Raw genomic sequence first — 14,643 nt, forward strand, 5'->3', positions numbered from 1 at the left:
ACTTCTCTTCACTGGAACAATTTTTATCCAATACGGCCCAGTGGAAGGTTCTTATTGTCGTTTCTCAACCTTTGAATACATTATATCTCTAGCAGTCAGTTCAATGACTTCACAACACTGCCACTGGCTTGACTTGGTGATGCCATGTCCTCAAAGGGAAGGGGCTCACTGTAACTTAATTTCCCTAGATGTGATGATATCTCCAGACTCCTAAAGGAAGAGGGTTGCCACCGCAATCGCCCTGTAAAGGGACTTACTCTAGATTAATTAAAGAGGTATGAAGTTACTTATTTTCCTTTGAGTTGGCGATACGTATTAGTACCCAGCAGATGGAACATGGGTTGATGCCTCTCACTGATCAGGGATCAAATATAAAGGACTCATATCACTTCTCTTCCCTTGCACAGCTAGGAACCCAGTAGTAGGGGACTGACATTAAATCAATTTCCTTAACTGAGTGATGTTTCCAGTGAGTCAGTGTAAGGAGCTTGCTGTCGCCTCTCTTCCCTTCATAAGATGGCACATCCAGGGACCCAGTAGAATGGACCAGGGATCACTGCATCTCCCATGATCATGTGATGTCTGCAGGAACCTGGATTACAGAAAGACATTTGGGGGCACAGATGAAGGGGTCTGATTTTGAGCTGTTTCCTTTCCAGACTGAAGCTTTCTGTGGACCAGGAGCCCAGCAGCACTCTGGTGGTACTGGAGTGGGAGCACATGGAGCCTCCAATCGGAGTCCGAATCGTTGATTATCTCATCAGTCAGGAGAAGGTCACAGACCGACTGGATCACTCCAAAGTAGAGACAGGTGAGTATGCCAAGCATGTAGAGCAGAACGACAACCAGGACCCGTTCAGAGCAAGGTAGGTAAAACTCATCTTGTATCTCACTTGCATGTTTAGTAGAGTGGCATGATGTGACAGCTCATTCCACACCACAAGTCCCATATACATTAAACATTGTTGCTCGTTCCCACGTCCAAAGTCATTGCACATTAGCACAGAGTTTCAAGTATTCACTTATTCACAGGTCTTGCCCACTATAGCGGGTTCTCGCTGGTTCGCTCCTCAGTGGGATCACTATTGTCTTCTATATTTCAGTGTATTCCTAATGATTTCATATTTTACTGAGTTATAGGTGGTGTTGCTAGCAGATTGTCACTGATCTTTAAATGTCAGTGTTCTCACATACTTCAGCGGGCTCTCAGTATGGTTACCCTCTGATCTCCCGGACCCATTTTGTGTGTAGTTTCCTATTTGTCAACAAGTTCTCAGTGGTTGTACAGACCTCAATAGGTTTCCACTGGGTTCTGAACCTTTTGTGAGTTCTCTGTGCTTTAATGTGTGTCAGTGGTTTCTGTTTGGCTTCACCTTCGACTCCCATTTTGAAGTTGTTTGCAGTGGCCTAAGGCACTTTAGGGGTCCTCTATACTCACACACATATTCATGGGGCTTTTCTCTGGAATCATATGGCTTGGTGAGTTGTTCTGTCCTCCCCATTCTTCTGGGTCCTGTGGCCTCACATGCTTCCTTGGAGCCTTACTGTCCTCTCTTCTCTCCAGAATCAGTGCTCAGTTTTGTTGATGACATCATTTCTGGAGCCAAGTCCCCTTGTGCAATGCCTGCCCACGTGCCAGACAAGCAGTCAATCACCATTTCCCTGATTGTTCGCTGCCTGGAGCCGGATACCACTTACACGTGAGTAGCCCTTTCACATAGTATTTTCCTGAACAACGTTTTCCCGGTGTCGCTCACTTGTACATAAGCATATGATGTAATTGTCGCTATCAAACATCTGGGTGAGTAAAAACTTTCTAGTTCAGCACAACTCACTTCCAACAGCCAATCATAAAGTAGTTTGATGATTATGTGCAGGTTATAGTTACTCCTATCAAATTTTATGAACAGTTACAAGGGGGCACTTTGGTTGCCTTACAAGGGATATCGTGGCTGGTGCTGTGGATTAAAGACGTGTGACAGGATTGGATGTGCTTAGGTAGATAAGAGAGGATGAATCCAATCTCTCAGTAAAGCCAACACCATCAGTCTAATGTCAGTAGCACACCCATGTCAGATTTGCACGAGGGTAAGCATTGCACCAACATCAGCAAAACATCTACGTCAGCACTTTGGATGTGTTTGTGAGTGTGTGTTTAAAATCAATGTACTGCTGTAGTTATGAATAGTAAACACAATGGGTTCTGTAAATATGTAGAACACAAGAAATGGAAGTGGGTATTTAGTTTAGTGCCTTTTGGCCGAGGCCAATTAACCTCGGAGACACATAAATGATGGTGGATAGTCTACTCTTTGATGAGGCAAGCATCACAGGCCTATAAGGTCAGCCCAATATCATCAGACTCATCACACCATTGACGTCAATATAGCACTGATACAGCCTGAGAGCCCAAGGAGAGACGGGTTCATCCTACCTTGATACTGTAGATTGTCTATCTGGTCATTGGTTTGTTTGTTTATAAGTATTAAAGCTGAAGTAATGCTAAAAATATGGTGGGAAGATAGCCTTGTCGTGGTCAAAGTTGTGGCATGTTTTGACAGCATCTCACAATGACAAAACCACAGCTGTCAGGGCACCCATGAATATATAATTCCAAGTAAGTAATGTATCAATATGTAATGTATAATGGCATTAATACCATGGAGAGTTTCAAGCTCAATTTATTCTTCAACAGAAAAGTTCATCATAGTAACCACAGAATTGTCCTTTGACATCCATGTTCATGTAGTAAACACAGTATTGAAGTCAGTATCCATGTAGCACATACAGCCACAGCCAGTTTCAAGCTCAATTTATTCTTCAACAGAAAAGTTCATCATAGTAACCACAGAATTGTCCTTTGACATCCATGTTCATGTAGTAAACACAGTATTGAAGTCAGTATCCATGTAGCACATACAGCCACAGCCAACACGTGTTTCGTCCTATGAGAACAGTACTCTCACGGACTTCATCAGGGCTTAACTCAAATTATATCTACATGTATAACCAGTATCATTAAGAACCGTCCAGAGTCTGAGTAAAATATATATAATATCCAACATTAGGATGCAAATGAAGTATTCAAGAACCGTTTCCTTTCACACTGGCTAAGGCCAATCGTTTCTTGTCCTCTGCCTTGAAGATCTCTCTGCTAGTCTCCCTCTGTCCCTCGAGGGGGGCCTGACATCTGTCTGTCTCCTCGCGTCTCTGTCAGTCTGCCATGTTTCACGGAGCTCAGAATCTCCGTCTCACCAGGAATTGCAACGCGTTCCCATCCGCACGTTGAATATGTTAAATTTGGAATGTTAATGCTATTATATTGACTCACTGTGAGCGCCCATATCCTATGACTTGCTTCCTATGTGCTCTCAATTTTCTTTGACAGCATCTCAGTCTGTGTCACTGTAGTTCAACAGACAAGGTGGCGGTAGTTACCACCATACCTAAATACTAGGATTACTGTTTGGTGATGCCTAGTACCGGAGACAACTAGCTGGATGGGAGATAGAAGGGGCAGTTAAATGTAGCACTGGTCTGCTATCGCCTATGAGTCTGGTGTCTCTTTGGTATTGCCTCAGAACATTGAATGAACACTTTTAAAAATACCCCCTCTCAATTATTAGTTCTATAAAGAAACACTTTGAAAAGGGAAAGTGTTAGTTCCAAAATTTACTGGAGTAACTGCAACGAGAGTGCATTTATGAGTTTGAAATTAAGAGACTAGAGCAGTGGTTCCCAACGTTTTGACTTCAGTGGACCCCCACTTTATCAGTGCTGGATCCCGGGAACCCCCACTGAATCATTATTGGAATCTAGGGGCCCCCCAATGGGTCATTACTGAAAGCTGGGGGCCTAATCTGTTAATATTATAACATTTTCTAAGCAATCACGGACCCCCTGAAGAGGCTTCGCAGACCCCCAGGGATCCCCGGACCACAGGTTGGGAACCACTGGACTAGAGCAACGGTTCTCAAACTTTTGACTTCTGTGTACCCCTACTAAATTATTATTGGACTTTTGGGACCCCCACTAAGTCATCATTGGAAGCTGGAGACCCCTGGCCTGAGCAGTTTCCATGATTTGAACTTTAACCCCTTCACGGCCAGGCCTTTCCCCCTCAGATGCCAGGCCTTTTTTTGGCTATTTGGGGCAGTTCCTGCTTAGGCCCTAGTAACGTTTTGTCCACATAAGCTACCCATGCCAAATTTGCGTCCTTTTTTCCCAACATCCTAGGGATTCTAGAGGTACCCAGACTTTGTGGGTTCCCTTGAAGGAGACCAAGAAATTAGCCAAAATATAGTAAAAATGTTGTTTTAAAAAAAAAAAATTGGGGAAAAATGGCATCAACAAAGGGTTTGCGGTGCTAAAATTACCAGCTTTCAGGAACAGGCAGACTTGAATCAGAAAAACACATTTTTCAACACAAGTTTGGCATTTTACTACGACATATCTCATTTTTACTATTTTTTGTGCTTTGAGCCTCCTTCCAGTTAGTGACAGAAATGGGTGTGAAACCAATGCTGGATCCCAGAAAGCTAAACATTTCTGAAAAGTAGACAAAATCCTGAATTCAGCAAGGGGTAATTCGTGTAGATCCTACAAGGTTTTTCTACAGAAAATAACAGCTGAAATAAAACAATATTGAAATTGAGGTAAAAAAACTGCTATTTTTCTCTACACTTTACTCTGTAACTTTTTCCTGCAGTGTCAGATTTTATAAAGCAATATACTGTTAGGTCTGCTGGACTGTTCTGGTTGTGGGGATATATACGGCTTGTAGATCCATCAAGAACCCTAGGTACCCAGAGCCAGTAAATGAGCTGCACCTTGCAATGGGTTTTCATTCTATACCAGGTATACAGCAATTAATTTGCTGAAATATAAAGAGTGAAAAATAGGTATCAAGACAATTTTTGTATTTCCAAAATGGGCACAAGATAAGGTGTTCAGAAGCAGTGGTTATTTACACATCTCTGAATTCCGGGGTGCCCATACTAGCATGTGAATTACAGGGCATTTCTCAAATAGACTTCTTTTTTACACAATGTCTTACATTTGTAAGGACAAAATGTAGAGAAAGACAAGGGGCAATAACACTTGTTTTGCTATTCTGCGTTCCCCCAGGTCTCCCGATAAAAATGGTACCTCACTTGCGTGGGTAGGCCTAATGCTCGCGACAGGAAACACAACATGGACACATCACATTTTTACATTGAAATCTGACGTGTTTTTTGCAAAGTGCCTAGCTGTAGATTTTGGCCTCTAACTCAGCCGGCACCAGGTTCTGTTATCCAGAATCCTTTGCAAACCCCAAAATTTGGCCCAAAAAACACTTTTTCCACACATGTTGGTGATAAAAAGTTCTGGAATCTGAGAGGAGCCACAAATTTCCTTCCACCCAGCGTTCCACCAAGTCTCCTGATAATAATGATACCTCACTTGTGGGGGTAGGCCTAGTGCCCGCGAACGGAAAGGCCCCAAAACACTATCTGGACACATCAAACTTATCAAATATAAAACTACCTGTTTTTGCGGGGGGTCACCTGTCTTTTTGGTCCTGGGCTCAGCAGCCATTTAGGGAAACCTACCAAAACCAAACATTTCTGAAAACTAGACACCTGAGGAAGTCCAATGAGTTGTGACTTGCGTGGATCCCCCAATGTTTCTTACCCAGAATCCTCAGCAAACCTCAAATTTAGCTAAAAAAATCAAATCTTTCCCACATTTCTGTGTGGGATCACTGCACCTGGAGAAATTTCCTACCATCCAATGTTCCCCTCAGTCTCCTGGTAAAAATGATACCTCACTTGTGTAGGTGGGCCACATGCCTGTGACAGGGAAGAGCCAAAAACATGTCGAAATTGAGGGGGAACCAAAGCGGGTCCAAAAGGGCAGTTTGAAAAAAAAAAATTTTTGGCTGACAAGTGCAGCAGAATTTTTATCAATATAAATGAGGCAATGCTGGGTGGTAGGAATTTTGTGGATTCCTGCAGATTCCGGTAGTTTCTATCACAAAAATGTTGGAAAAATGTGTGATTTCCAGCAAAGTTGGAGGTTTGCAGGGAATTGTGGGTGAGAAAATGGTGCGGGGTGCATGTGAAGCACACCACCCTGGAATCACCCAGATGTTTAGTTTTCAGCCCTGTCTAGGTCTTGTGGATTTTTCTACATGGCAGCGTCCCAAAGTCCAAAAAGTGCAGCCCTCACCATTCCAAGTGGTACGATTTTGAGAGTTAGCCAAGCTCTCATGGCCCAAATGTAAAACCAAAACCCAAAATAATCAAATGTTCTCTTGCTTGCCGTGGGATAAGATGTTTTAGTGTGCGGGGGGAGAGCTGAAAGACGGTTACCCCCTTCAGTTGGGGTGGAGGCATAACCAGGCACATACTAGTTGGTAGCCACCACCCTACATATATTTTTTTAATTCCCTGGCATCTATTATGCTTTCTGCCCCCGCCCCTGGGGAGTGGTTCCATCTGCACACCGGTGGACAGAACAACTCTGGCCCCATTTTTTTGGGGTAGGGGGTATGGCCATACCCCCACCTTCTTATTTTGGAAAAACAATCTTCCCTGGTCTCTGGTGGGCTTTCTGCCACCCTTGGGGGCAGATGGGTCTTCCAAAAATAGGCCGATTTGCCCCTGGGGTGGCAGATATGGTCAACAGTAATGTGCCCCCCCCCTGGGGCGTGACCCTTGCCCAAGGGGCCCAAGGGGCTGCCCCCCCAAACAAAACACACACACCAATCCCTGGTGCCTAAGTGGTTTCTGCCCCCAAGGGGAGCAGAAATGGCCTAAAATAAATTTGTACCCCCAGAGGATCAACCCTTACCCAAGAGGCCCCTCCCCTTGAGTGAAATTGGCGCAAAAAAAATCCCTTGCAGATCAGACTAATAAAAATAGGCCGATCTACCCCAAGGGGGGCAGAAATAGCCTAAATACAATTTGCCCTCTGGGGGAGCGACCCTTGCCTAAGGGGTCGCTCCCCACATATAAAAAAATAAAATAAACAAAAAAAAAATCCTGATGTCTAGGGTTTTCTGCCCTTCCTGGGGGCAGATCAGCCTAATTACAACAGGCTGATCTGCCCCACAACAAATTTGCCCCCCCAGGGGAGCGACCCTTGCCTAAGGGGTCGCTCCCGTTGCGTGAAATTGGCACAAAAAGAAATCCCTGGTGTCTAGTGGTTTCTGCTCCCCTTGGGGGCAGATTGGCCTAATAAAAATAGGCCTATCTGCCCCCAGGGGGGGCAGAAAAGGCCTAAATACAATTTGCCCCACAATGGAGTGACCCTTGTCTAAGGGGTCGCTCCCCATATATAGAAAAAAAAAAGTAAACATAAAAAAATATATATCCCTAGTGTCTAGGGGTTTCTGTCCCCCTAGGGGCGGATCGGCCTAATTATAATAGGCTGATCTGCCCCCAGGGGGAGCAGATAAGGCCAAAAAATATTTTGCCCCCCGGGGGAGCGGCCCTTGCCCAAGGGGTTGCTCCCCTTATGTATAAACATAAATAAAAAACAAAACTCCCTGGTGTCTAGTGGTTTCTGCCCCCCTTGAGGGAAGATTGGCCTAATAAAAATAGGCCGATCTGCCCCCTAGGGGGCAGAAATGGCCTAAAAGTAAATTTGCCACAAAGGGAGCGACCCTTGCCTCCCCACATACATAAAACAAAACAAAAACAACAAACAAAAATTATCCCTGGTGTGTAGCGCTTTCTGCCCCTCTGTCCCCCCAGGGCAGATCGGCCTAATTATAATAGGGTGACCTGCCCCACGGGGGGAAGAAACGGGCTAAAAATAAATTTCCCCCCTGGGGAGAGGCCCTTGCCTAAGGGGCCTCTCCCCTTATGACATACACAAAAACAAAACAAATTCCCTGGTGTCTAATGGTTTCTGCCCCCTTTGGGGGCAGATTGGCCTATAAAAATAGGCCGATCTGCCCCCAAGGGGGGCAGAAATGGCCTAAAAGTAAATTTACCCCCAAGGGAGCGACCCTTGCCTAGGGGTCACTCCCCACATACATAAAAAAAAAATCCCTAATTATAATAGGCCGATCTGCCCCCGGGGGGCAGACATGGCCTAAAAATAAATTGCCCCCCTGGGAAGGGCCACTCCCCTTATGATATAAACAAACAAAATAAATGTCCCTAGTGTCTAGTGGCATTTCTGCTGCCCAATCGCACTGCGATCGGGCAGCAGAAATGCAGAGAGAGACATGAAAGGAGAGGAAAGGAAAGGCCTTTCTTCTCCTTTCATGCCTCTTTCGCCCCCTCCATGTGATGGGAGGAGAAATGCTTTTGCATTTCTCCTCCGATCCACGCTGGAAGCTGAGATTCCAACGCAGTGGGGGCAGCCTCTAATCAGACACCACAGGGGGGTGGGGGAGCGGGGATGGAAGGGGAAGCGATTCCCCTTCCATCCCTACCCAGGGGAGGGGGGTGCCAGGCCCCCGGGAGGAGCTCTAGCACTTCCCCCGTGGGCCCCTAGCTGGATGTAACGGTTACATCATTGGCACCCGAAGGGTTCTGCCCAGGACGTAACTGTTACATCCAGGGCACCCAAGGGGTTAAAACAATAGAAACAAATAAAAAAACAAGCATACATCAAACAAATGCTCACATATTTAAATATTGTTTAATTACAATCAAATATAGAAAATATTTTCACATTCTCTGTTTTGCTTCGTTATTTATATATACTTTGTTAATTTTTATGCATTCATTTTAATATTATTTAATTTTGTAACACTGTCGCTGAGTTGACCTTATGGGCCTCGCTGACCCCCAGGTGTTCTCGGGCCACAGGTTAAGAACCACCAGACAGGAGCATAGGGGCTAACAGCATGAAGATTGAAATTAAGGTTATAGGATTAAGGGTTAAGGGTCTGGGGTAAAGAATTAGGATATAGGGTGTAGGGTTCAGTCATTAAGGTGTTGGAGGTCAAGGAGTTAAGGGTGAGAAATTAAGAGTGGTGCATATGGTCAGGGGTATAGAAGGTAGATGTATTGCGTGAGGGGGTAAGGGTATATGTTTAAATGTATTGTAAATGTATTGAGGTATTGAGCTCTATTCAAAATAGCACTTTGTAGTACAAGAAATAGTTCTACAGTAGTTCTACTCAAGTCAAACATAATGCAATTCACAAACATATGGATGGCCTCTGCCTCTCCTAGCCTTTCTATGGGGAGATCACTATACTGGCAGCAGTGAACACCACACATGCAGAAATTCACTAAAAAACCAAAGGTTACAGGGATGTTATAATTTTGTTCAGATTTTACACACATAAAACCATAGAAATTCAGCAGTTATAGTTGTTCTTATCTCAAGAAATTATAACTCGTTCCCTAAGGTAACTATAACTTACACCCTCGCCATACACTTGTTAATTACCCCACATATTACATCAGTCATGACAACTTCTATGACATCATTAATAAAATCACTGCAGTATTTGCAATAAAATCATTGAAGAGAAAACCGTGCATGGCATGGGTGCGAGTTTTAGTTACCTTGGGGCACGAGTTGAGTGTTACTGCGATCAATGGAAAGGAAGAAAATGTGAGTTACAAACCACTAAGTCAATGACAAGCAATGGGCAAAATGTATTCGTAGGTCAACTTTTTGAATGCCCGCAAGATGTCTTTACCAAACCAGACGGCAGTGCTGCCTGGTAGGCTGCAACCTAAAAAAGAAATAGGTGTGGCAAGTTTTGTGGAGATTCATCCAGCAGTGGCAAACTTACTAAGTTACTAGTGAGCAAAAGTCTGAGGAATTCCTACCTCTGGGAATCCTAAACTTAACTATCCTGTTGGTCGCCAGTAGGGAGTTGTAGTCAGCCACTCTACTATTACCCACTGCACTCTATGCCAATGCACACCACAGAACTACACTTTATGTCACCTCACTCTATGCCACTACTCGCTACTTTGTATCACTGTACTGTTCCCCTACTAATCTCTTGGCCACACTACTCCACTCTACACCACTCCACTCTGGCACTCTACTCTGCAATGCTGCACTCTCTGCCACTGAACTCTGCACCACTCTACTCTGCATTACTCCAATCTATACTAGTCTGCTCTACTCCACAGCACACTATGCCACTGCATTGTACTGTACTATATTCTACTCTGCACCAGTCCATGCTACTCTGTTGTGCACCACCTTACACCACTGCACTCTATACCACTCTACTGTATTCTGTACTCCACGCCACTCCAATCTAATCCACTCTACTTTGAGCCTTTGCCCTCAGCATCATTCAACTCTTTGCCACTCTACACCACTGTTCTCTGCTATGCACCGCTCTAATACTGCACTCTACACCACTGTACTCTGCAACACTCTGCGCCAATGCACTCTACACTAGTCCACTCTTTTCTGTGCCACTCCAGTGTATGCCACTAGGTGATTTTTCACTATGCCACTTCATACACAATACTACATGCGATTCCACTCTGCAACACTCTACTCCACTCTTCACCATTCCACTCTGAAACTCCACACCACTCTCCTTCACACCACTAACTTTTAGCCATGCTGGACAGGTGCTGCACTGGTGTACAACATGGCTAAAACAGATTGGCAAAGCCAACAGCTCTCACATAGGTGAGACCTATTGGCTTTGACGATGCTTGTCTACATTGGCAGGTGATGCAAAGTTTCATGGTGATTCCTTAAGGGGATACAAAGAAAAAAAGGGGGGTCCTAAAATACATTTTCTACAAATGCATTTTCCATAGACAGTATGTGGGTCATTATGACCCTGGCGGTCGGGGTTAATATGGCGGTAGTACCAACAGGCTGGCGGTACACATTGCCATACTATGAGATTGGCGGGTTGGCTGCAGCCAACCCAACACTTCTCCAATCATACTGCCATGGCGGTATGATCCACCGGGCCGTAGATGTCTGTCTCCAGCCCGGCGGTTCACAGACTACCGCCCATGGCATTATGAGCCGGCCTATCGCGATGGTTTCCGTGGCATTAGCAATGTCACGAAAAACCATGGTGGTAGGCCCTATCGGTGACAGGGAATTTCTTCCCTGTCACTGGTAGGCGGCTCCCCCACCCCTCCCAACACTCACCTGATGCCCTCCACCCCCCTCCATCCAAACTCACCCGCCCACCTCGATACACAAACACACACCCCCACCCCCTCCAATCCACAAACACACATCCTCACCCCTCCGATCCACAAACACACCCCCATTCACGCACACACCTGCAGACACGCACACACTACATAACTGGCCCCACAGCCACACACTCACACATCACCCCCACCACCCCCACCAGTCACAGCGCCCCTCACCCCACAACCCCCTCCCCGCATACACACACACAGAAACTCAATACATGCATTCATACACACACTGCATACACGCATTCATACATGCATTCATACACGCATAATTACAGACATACTGACACGACACACATTCTTACACAATCACACTGACCTGCAGACACGCACTCACTTCATCATTCTTACATGCATTCACTCACACACGTACAACCACACAAACTACACAACACACACAGATGCATTCACACACGCACTCACACACTCAGACACACACACAACACTACAACCCTCCCACCCCCTCCTCTGTCAGACGCTCGACTTACCTTGTCCGGCGAGGAGGTCATCTGGCAGGGAATGGGAAGGGGCGCTGCTACCATCAGCAGCGCCCCACCAGCAGAACACTGCCAGGCCGTATTTCTGGTCAAAATACGGCTGGCGGTGTTCTACTGGTGTGGCGGTGCTAGTGGTAGCAGCGCCAGGTTACCACCATCAAACCAGTATGATCACTGCCAGATTTCCGCCCTTCTTGTGGCGGAAGTCCAGCAGTGATCATAATATGGCAGACGGATGGTAGCCGCGGTGATGGTATTTCGGCCACCGTCACCGCAGCAGTAGGTGGTTTTTACCACCAATGTCAAAATGACCCCCCATATTTGGTGGTAGTGGGAAATTGGGCAGTCCAATTTCAATGAAAGTTAGCAGCCATATAGTTTATGGTGTGTTGATGTGCCTTTTTGCTAGTAGAGGTGAGTAGGGTAAGTATTGGTAAACGTATAAGCAAGTAGAACTCATTGATATCTCAGGCTGAGGTATACCTCAGAAATGTTGCCGTAATTGTGCTGTACTTGCCTGTGACAAGGAAGTATATGGTTGGATAATGACTACCTTTACAAAAGTTAAAGGCATCCATGTTGTTTTTACCACATTTAGGCTGTGTTCTGCCTTAGGTCCAAAGATATAGGTAAGTAGTAGGCTTTGAATTGTTGTCCCTACCTATTACCACTTTGTTAATTGTTACCCCTCTATGCTACTTAACTTTATGCCACTCCAGGCCACTAGACCCTGTGCCATTCCACTCTAGGCCACTCGACTTTATGGCATTGTAGGCCACTCTACACTATTTCACTCTTCACCACTCCACCACATGCTATTCTACTCAACGCCACTCCACTGTATGCATCTACACATTATGCTACTCCACTCTGCATCACCGTACTCTACACTATACCACTCTATGCCCCTCTACACCACCCCAGTCTATGTTATTCCACTCCCTGCCACTCCACTGTACACCACTCCACTCTATGCTATTCCACTGTATGCTACTCCACTCTAAGCCACTCCACTCTATGCCACTCCACTCTTCGCTATTGTAATCTATGCCACTCTACTTTACACCACTCTACTATTTGCACTCTATGCAACTTCACTCCACACTATGCTACTAATCTCTATGCCACTCCCTCTCTGACACTCCAATCTACGCTATCATACTCTGCACCACTCCACTTTATGCCACTTTAGTGTATGCCACGCCACTCTATGCACTCCATTCGTTATTCCACTCTACACCACTCTATGCCACTGCACTCTGCAGTCTTCCACTGTATGTGACACCACTCTGTGCCACTCCACTCTACACCGTTCCACTCTACTCCACTCCAGTGTAAGCCCATTGGCTCAGTACCATTCAACATTACCCCACTCCATATTATTCAACTTTATGCCACTCCACCCTACAATACTCCACTCTATACCACTCCACTCTTTGCTATTGCACTTTAAACAACTCCACTCTATGCTACTCTACTCTATACCACTCCACTCTATGCTATTCCATTCTACGCCACTTGACTGTATGTCACTCTATTCCATTCCGCTCTATGCTATTCCACTCTATGTGCAGTGTATGCCACACCACTGTATGACACTCCACCATATAACACTCCACTTTATGCTATTCCACTCTATGCCACTCCCCTCCATGCCACTCACCTCTAGGTCACTTTACGTCACTTCACCTTATGCCATTCCACTCTGTGGCACTCTACTCTACGCTAATCCACTATAGAACTTGGTACACCACTCCTCGCCACTGCACTCTATGCCACTCCCCTTCATGCAACTCCACTCTACACTACTTGACACTTCCCCCTCCACTCTACTCCACCCCACCCTATGCAATTCCACGCTATGCTATTTGACTCTGCACCACTCTACTCCACTCTTCTGTATGGTATTCTTCTCTACGCAACTCCATTCTACTTCACTGCACTCTATGCCTTTCCAATCTATGCCACTCCAGTCTACGCCACTCCACTTTACACTATCCACTCTACACCACTCTACACCATCCCACTGTACACCACTCCACTCTACGCTATTCCACTCAATGCCATTCCACTTTATGCCACTCATCTGTATGCCACTCCATTATACACTGTTCCACCCTATACCACTCCACTCTACGCAGTTCTACTATATGCCACTCCACTCTACACTGCTCCAATCTATGCAACTCCACTCTATGCAATTCCACTCTACACCAAATCGACTGCATGCCACACAACACCACTCCACTTTAACATATTCCTCTCTTCACCACTCCACTCTATGATACTCTACTCTACGCCACTCCACTCTATGGCACTGTACTGTATGCCACTCCACTGTACACCACTCTACTCTAAACTGCTCCCCTGTATGCCACTTAACTCTACACCACTCTACACCAAGCGACACCACTTCGACCTACAACATTCAAATCTATCCTACTGCCACTGTACGCTTCTCCACTGCATGCTAGCCTACTGTATGCCACTCCATGCCAATCCACTCTATTCCACTCCACTCTACTTTACTCTATGCTTTTCCAGTCAATGCCAATTAACTACGCTGCTGTACTATATGCTACTTAACCCCATGCCCCTCCACACCCAGCTCGACTCAATGTAATTCTGCTCTATACCTCTCAACTATATGCCACTCCAAACCACTCCATTCTGTACCACTTCACTTTACCCCACTCTGCTCCACTCTATGTCACTGTACTGAATGTCACTCTACTGTATTCCACTTCACTCTGTCACTTCAATTTACGCTACTCCACTCTATGCTACTCAAGTGTATGCTACTCTACTTCACTCCATTCCATCTATTCCAATCTATGCTATTCCACTGTACACCACTCCACTCAACGATATTCCACTCTACACCACTCCACTCCACTGTACACCACTGTACTATATGCTACTCCACTGTATGCCACTGGACTCTGTTCCACTACACTTTACGCCGCTCTACTCTATGCCACTCCACTCTACGCTAC

At 45.6% G+C, this 14,643-nt stretch overlaps 1 protein-coding gene across 3 annotated transcripts in view; it reads left to right on the forward strand.

Annotated features, from left to right (window-relative positions):
* ASTN1 (astrotactin 1) overlaps window positions 1–14,643 on the forward strand; it is a 536,836-nt gene that overhangs the window by 442,235 nt on the left and 79,958 nt on the right. For all 3 annotated transcript variants that reach the window (XM_069231561.1, XM_069231562.1, XM_069231563.1), the window contains 2 exons: window positions 660–811; window positions 1,565–1,700. In XM_069231561.1, coding sequence (XP_069087662.1) covers window positions 660–811; window positions 1,565–1,700 — 288 coding nt within the window. The remainder of the gene's footprint in view (window positions 1–659; window positions 812–1,564; window positions 1,701–14,643) is intronic.

This window comes from Pleurodeles waltl, chromosome 4_2 (genome assembly GCF_031143425.1).
Source record: "Pleurodeles waltl isolate 20211129_DDA chromosome 4_2, aPleWal1.hap1.20221129, whole genome shotgun sequence".
NCBI lineage: Eukaryota > Metazoa > Chordata > Amphibia > Caudata > Salamandridae > Pleurodeles > Pleurodeles waltl.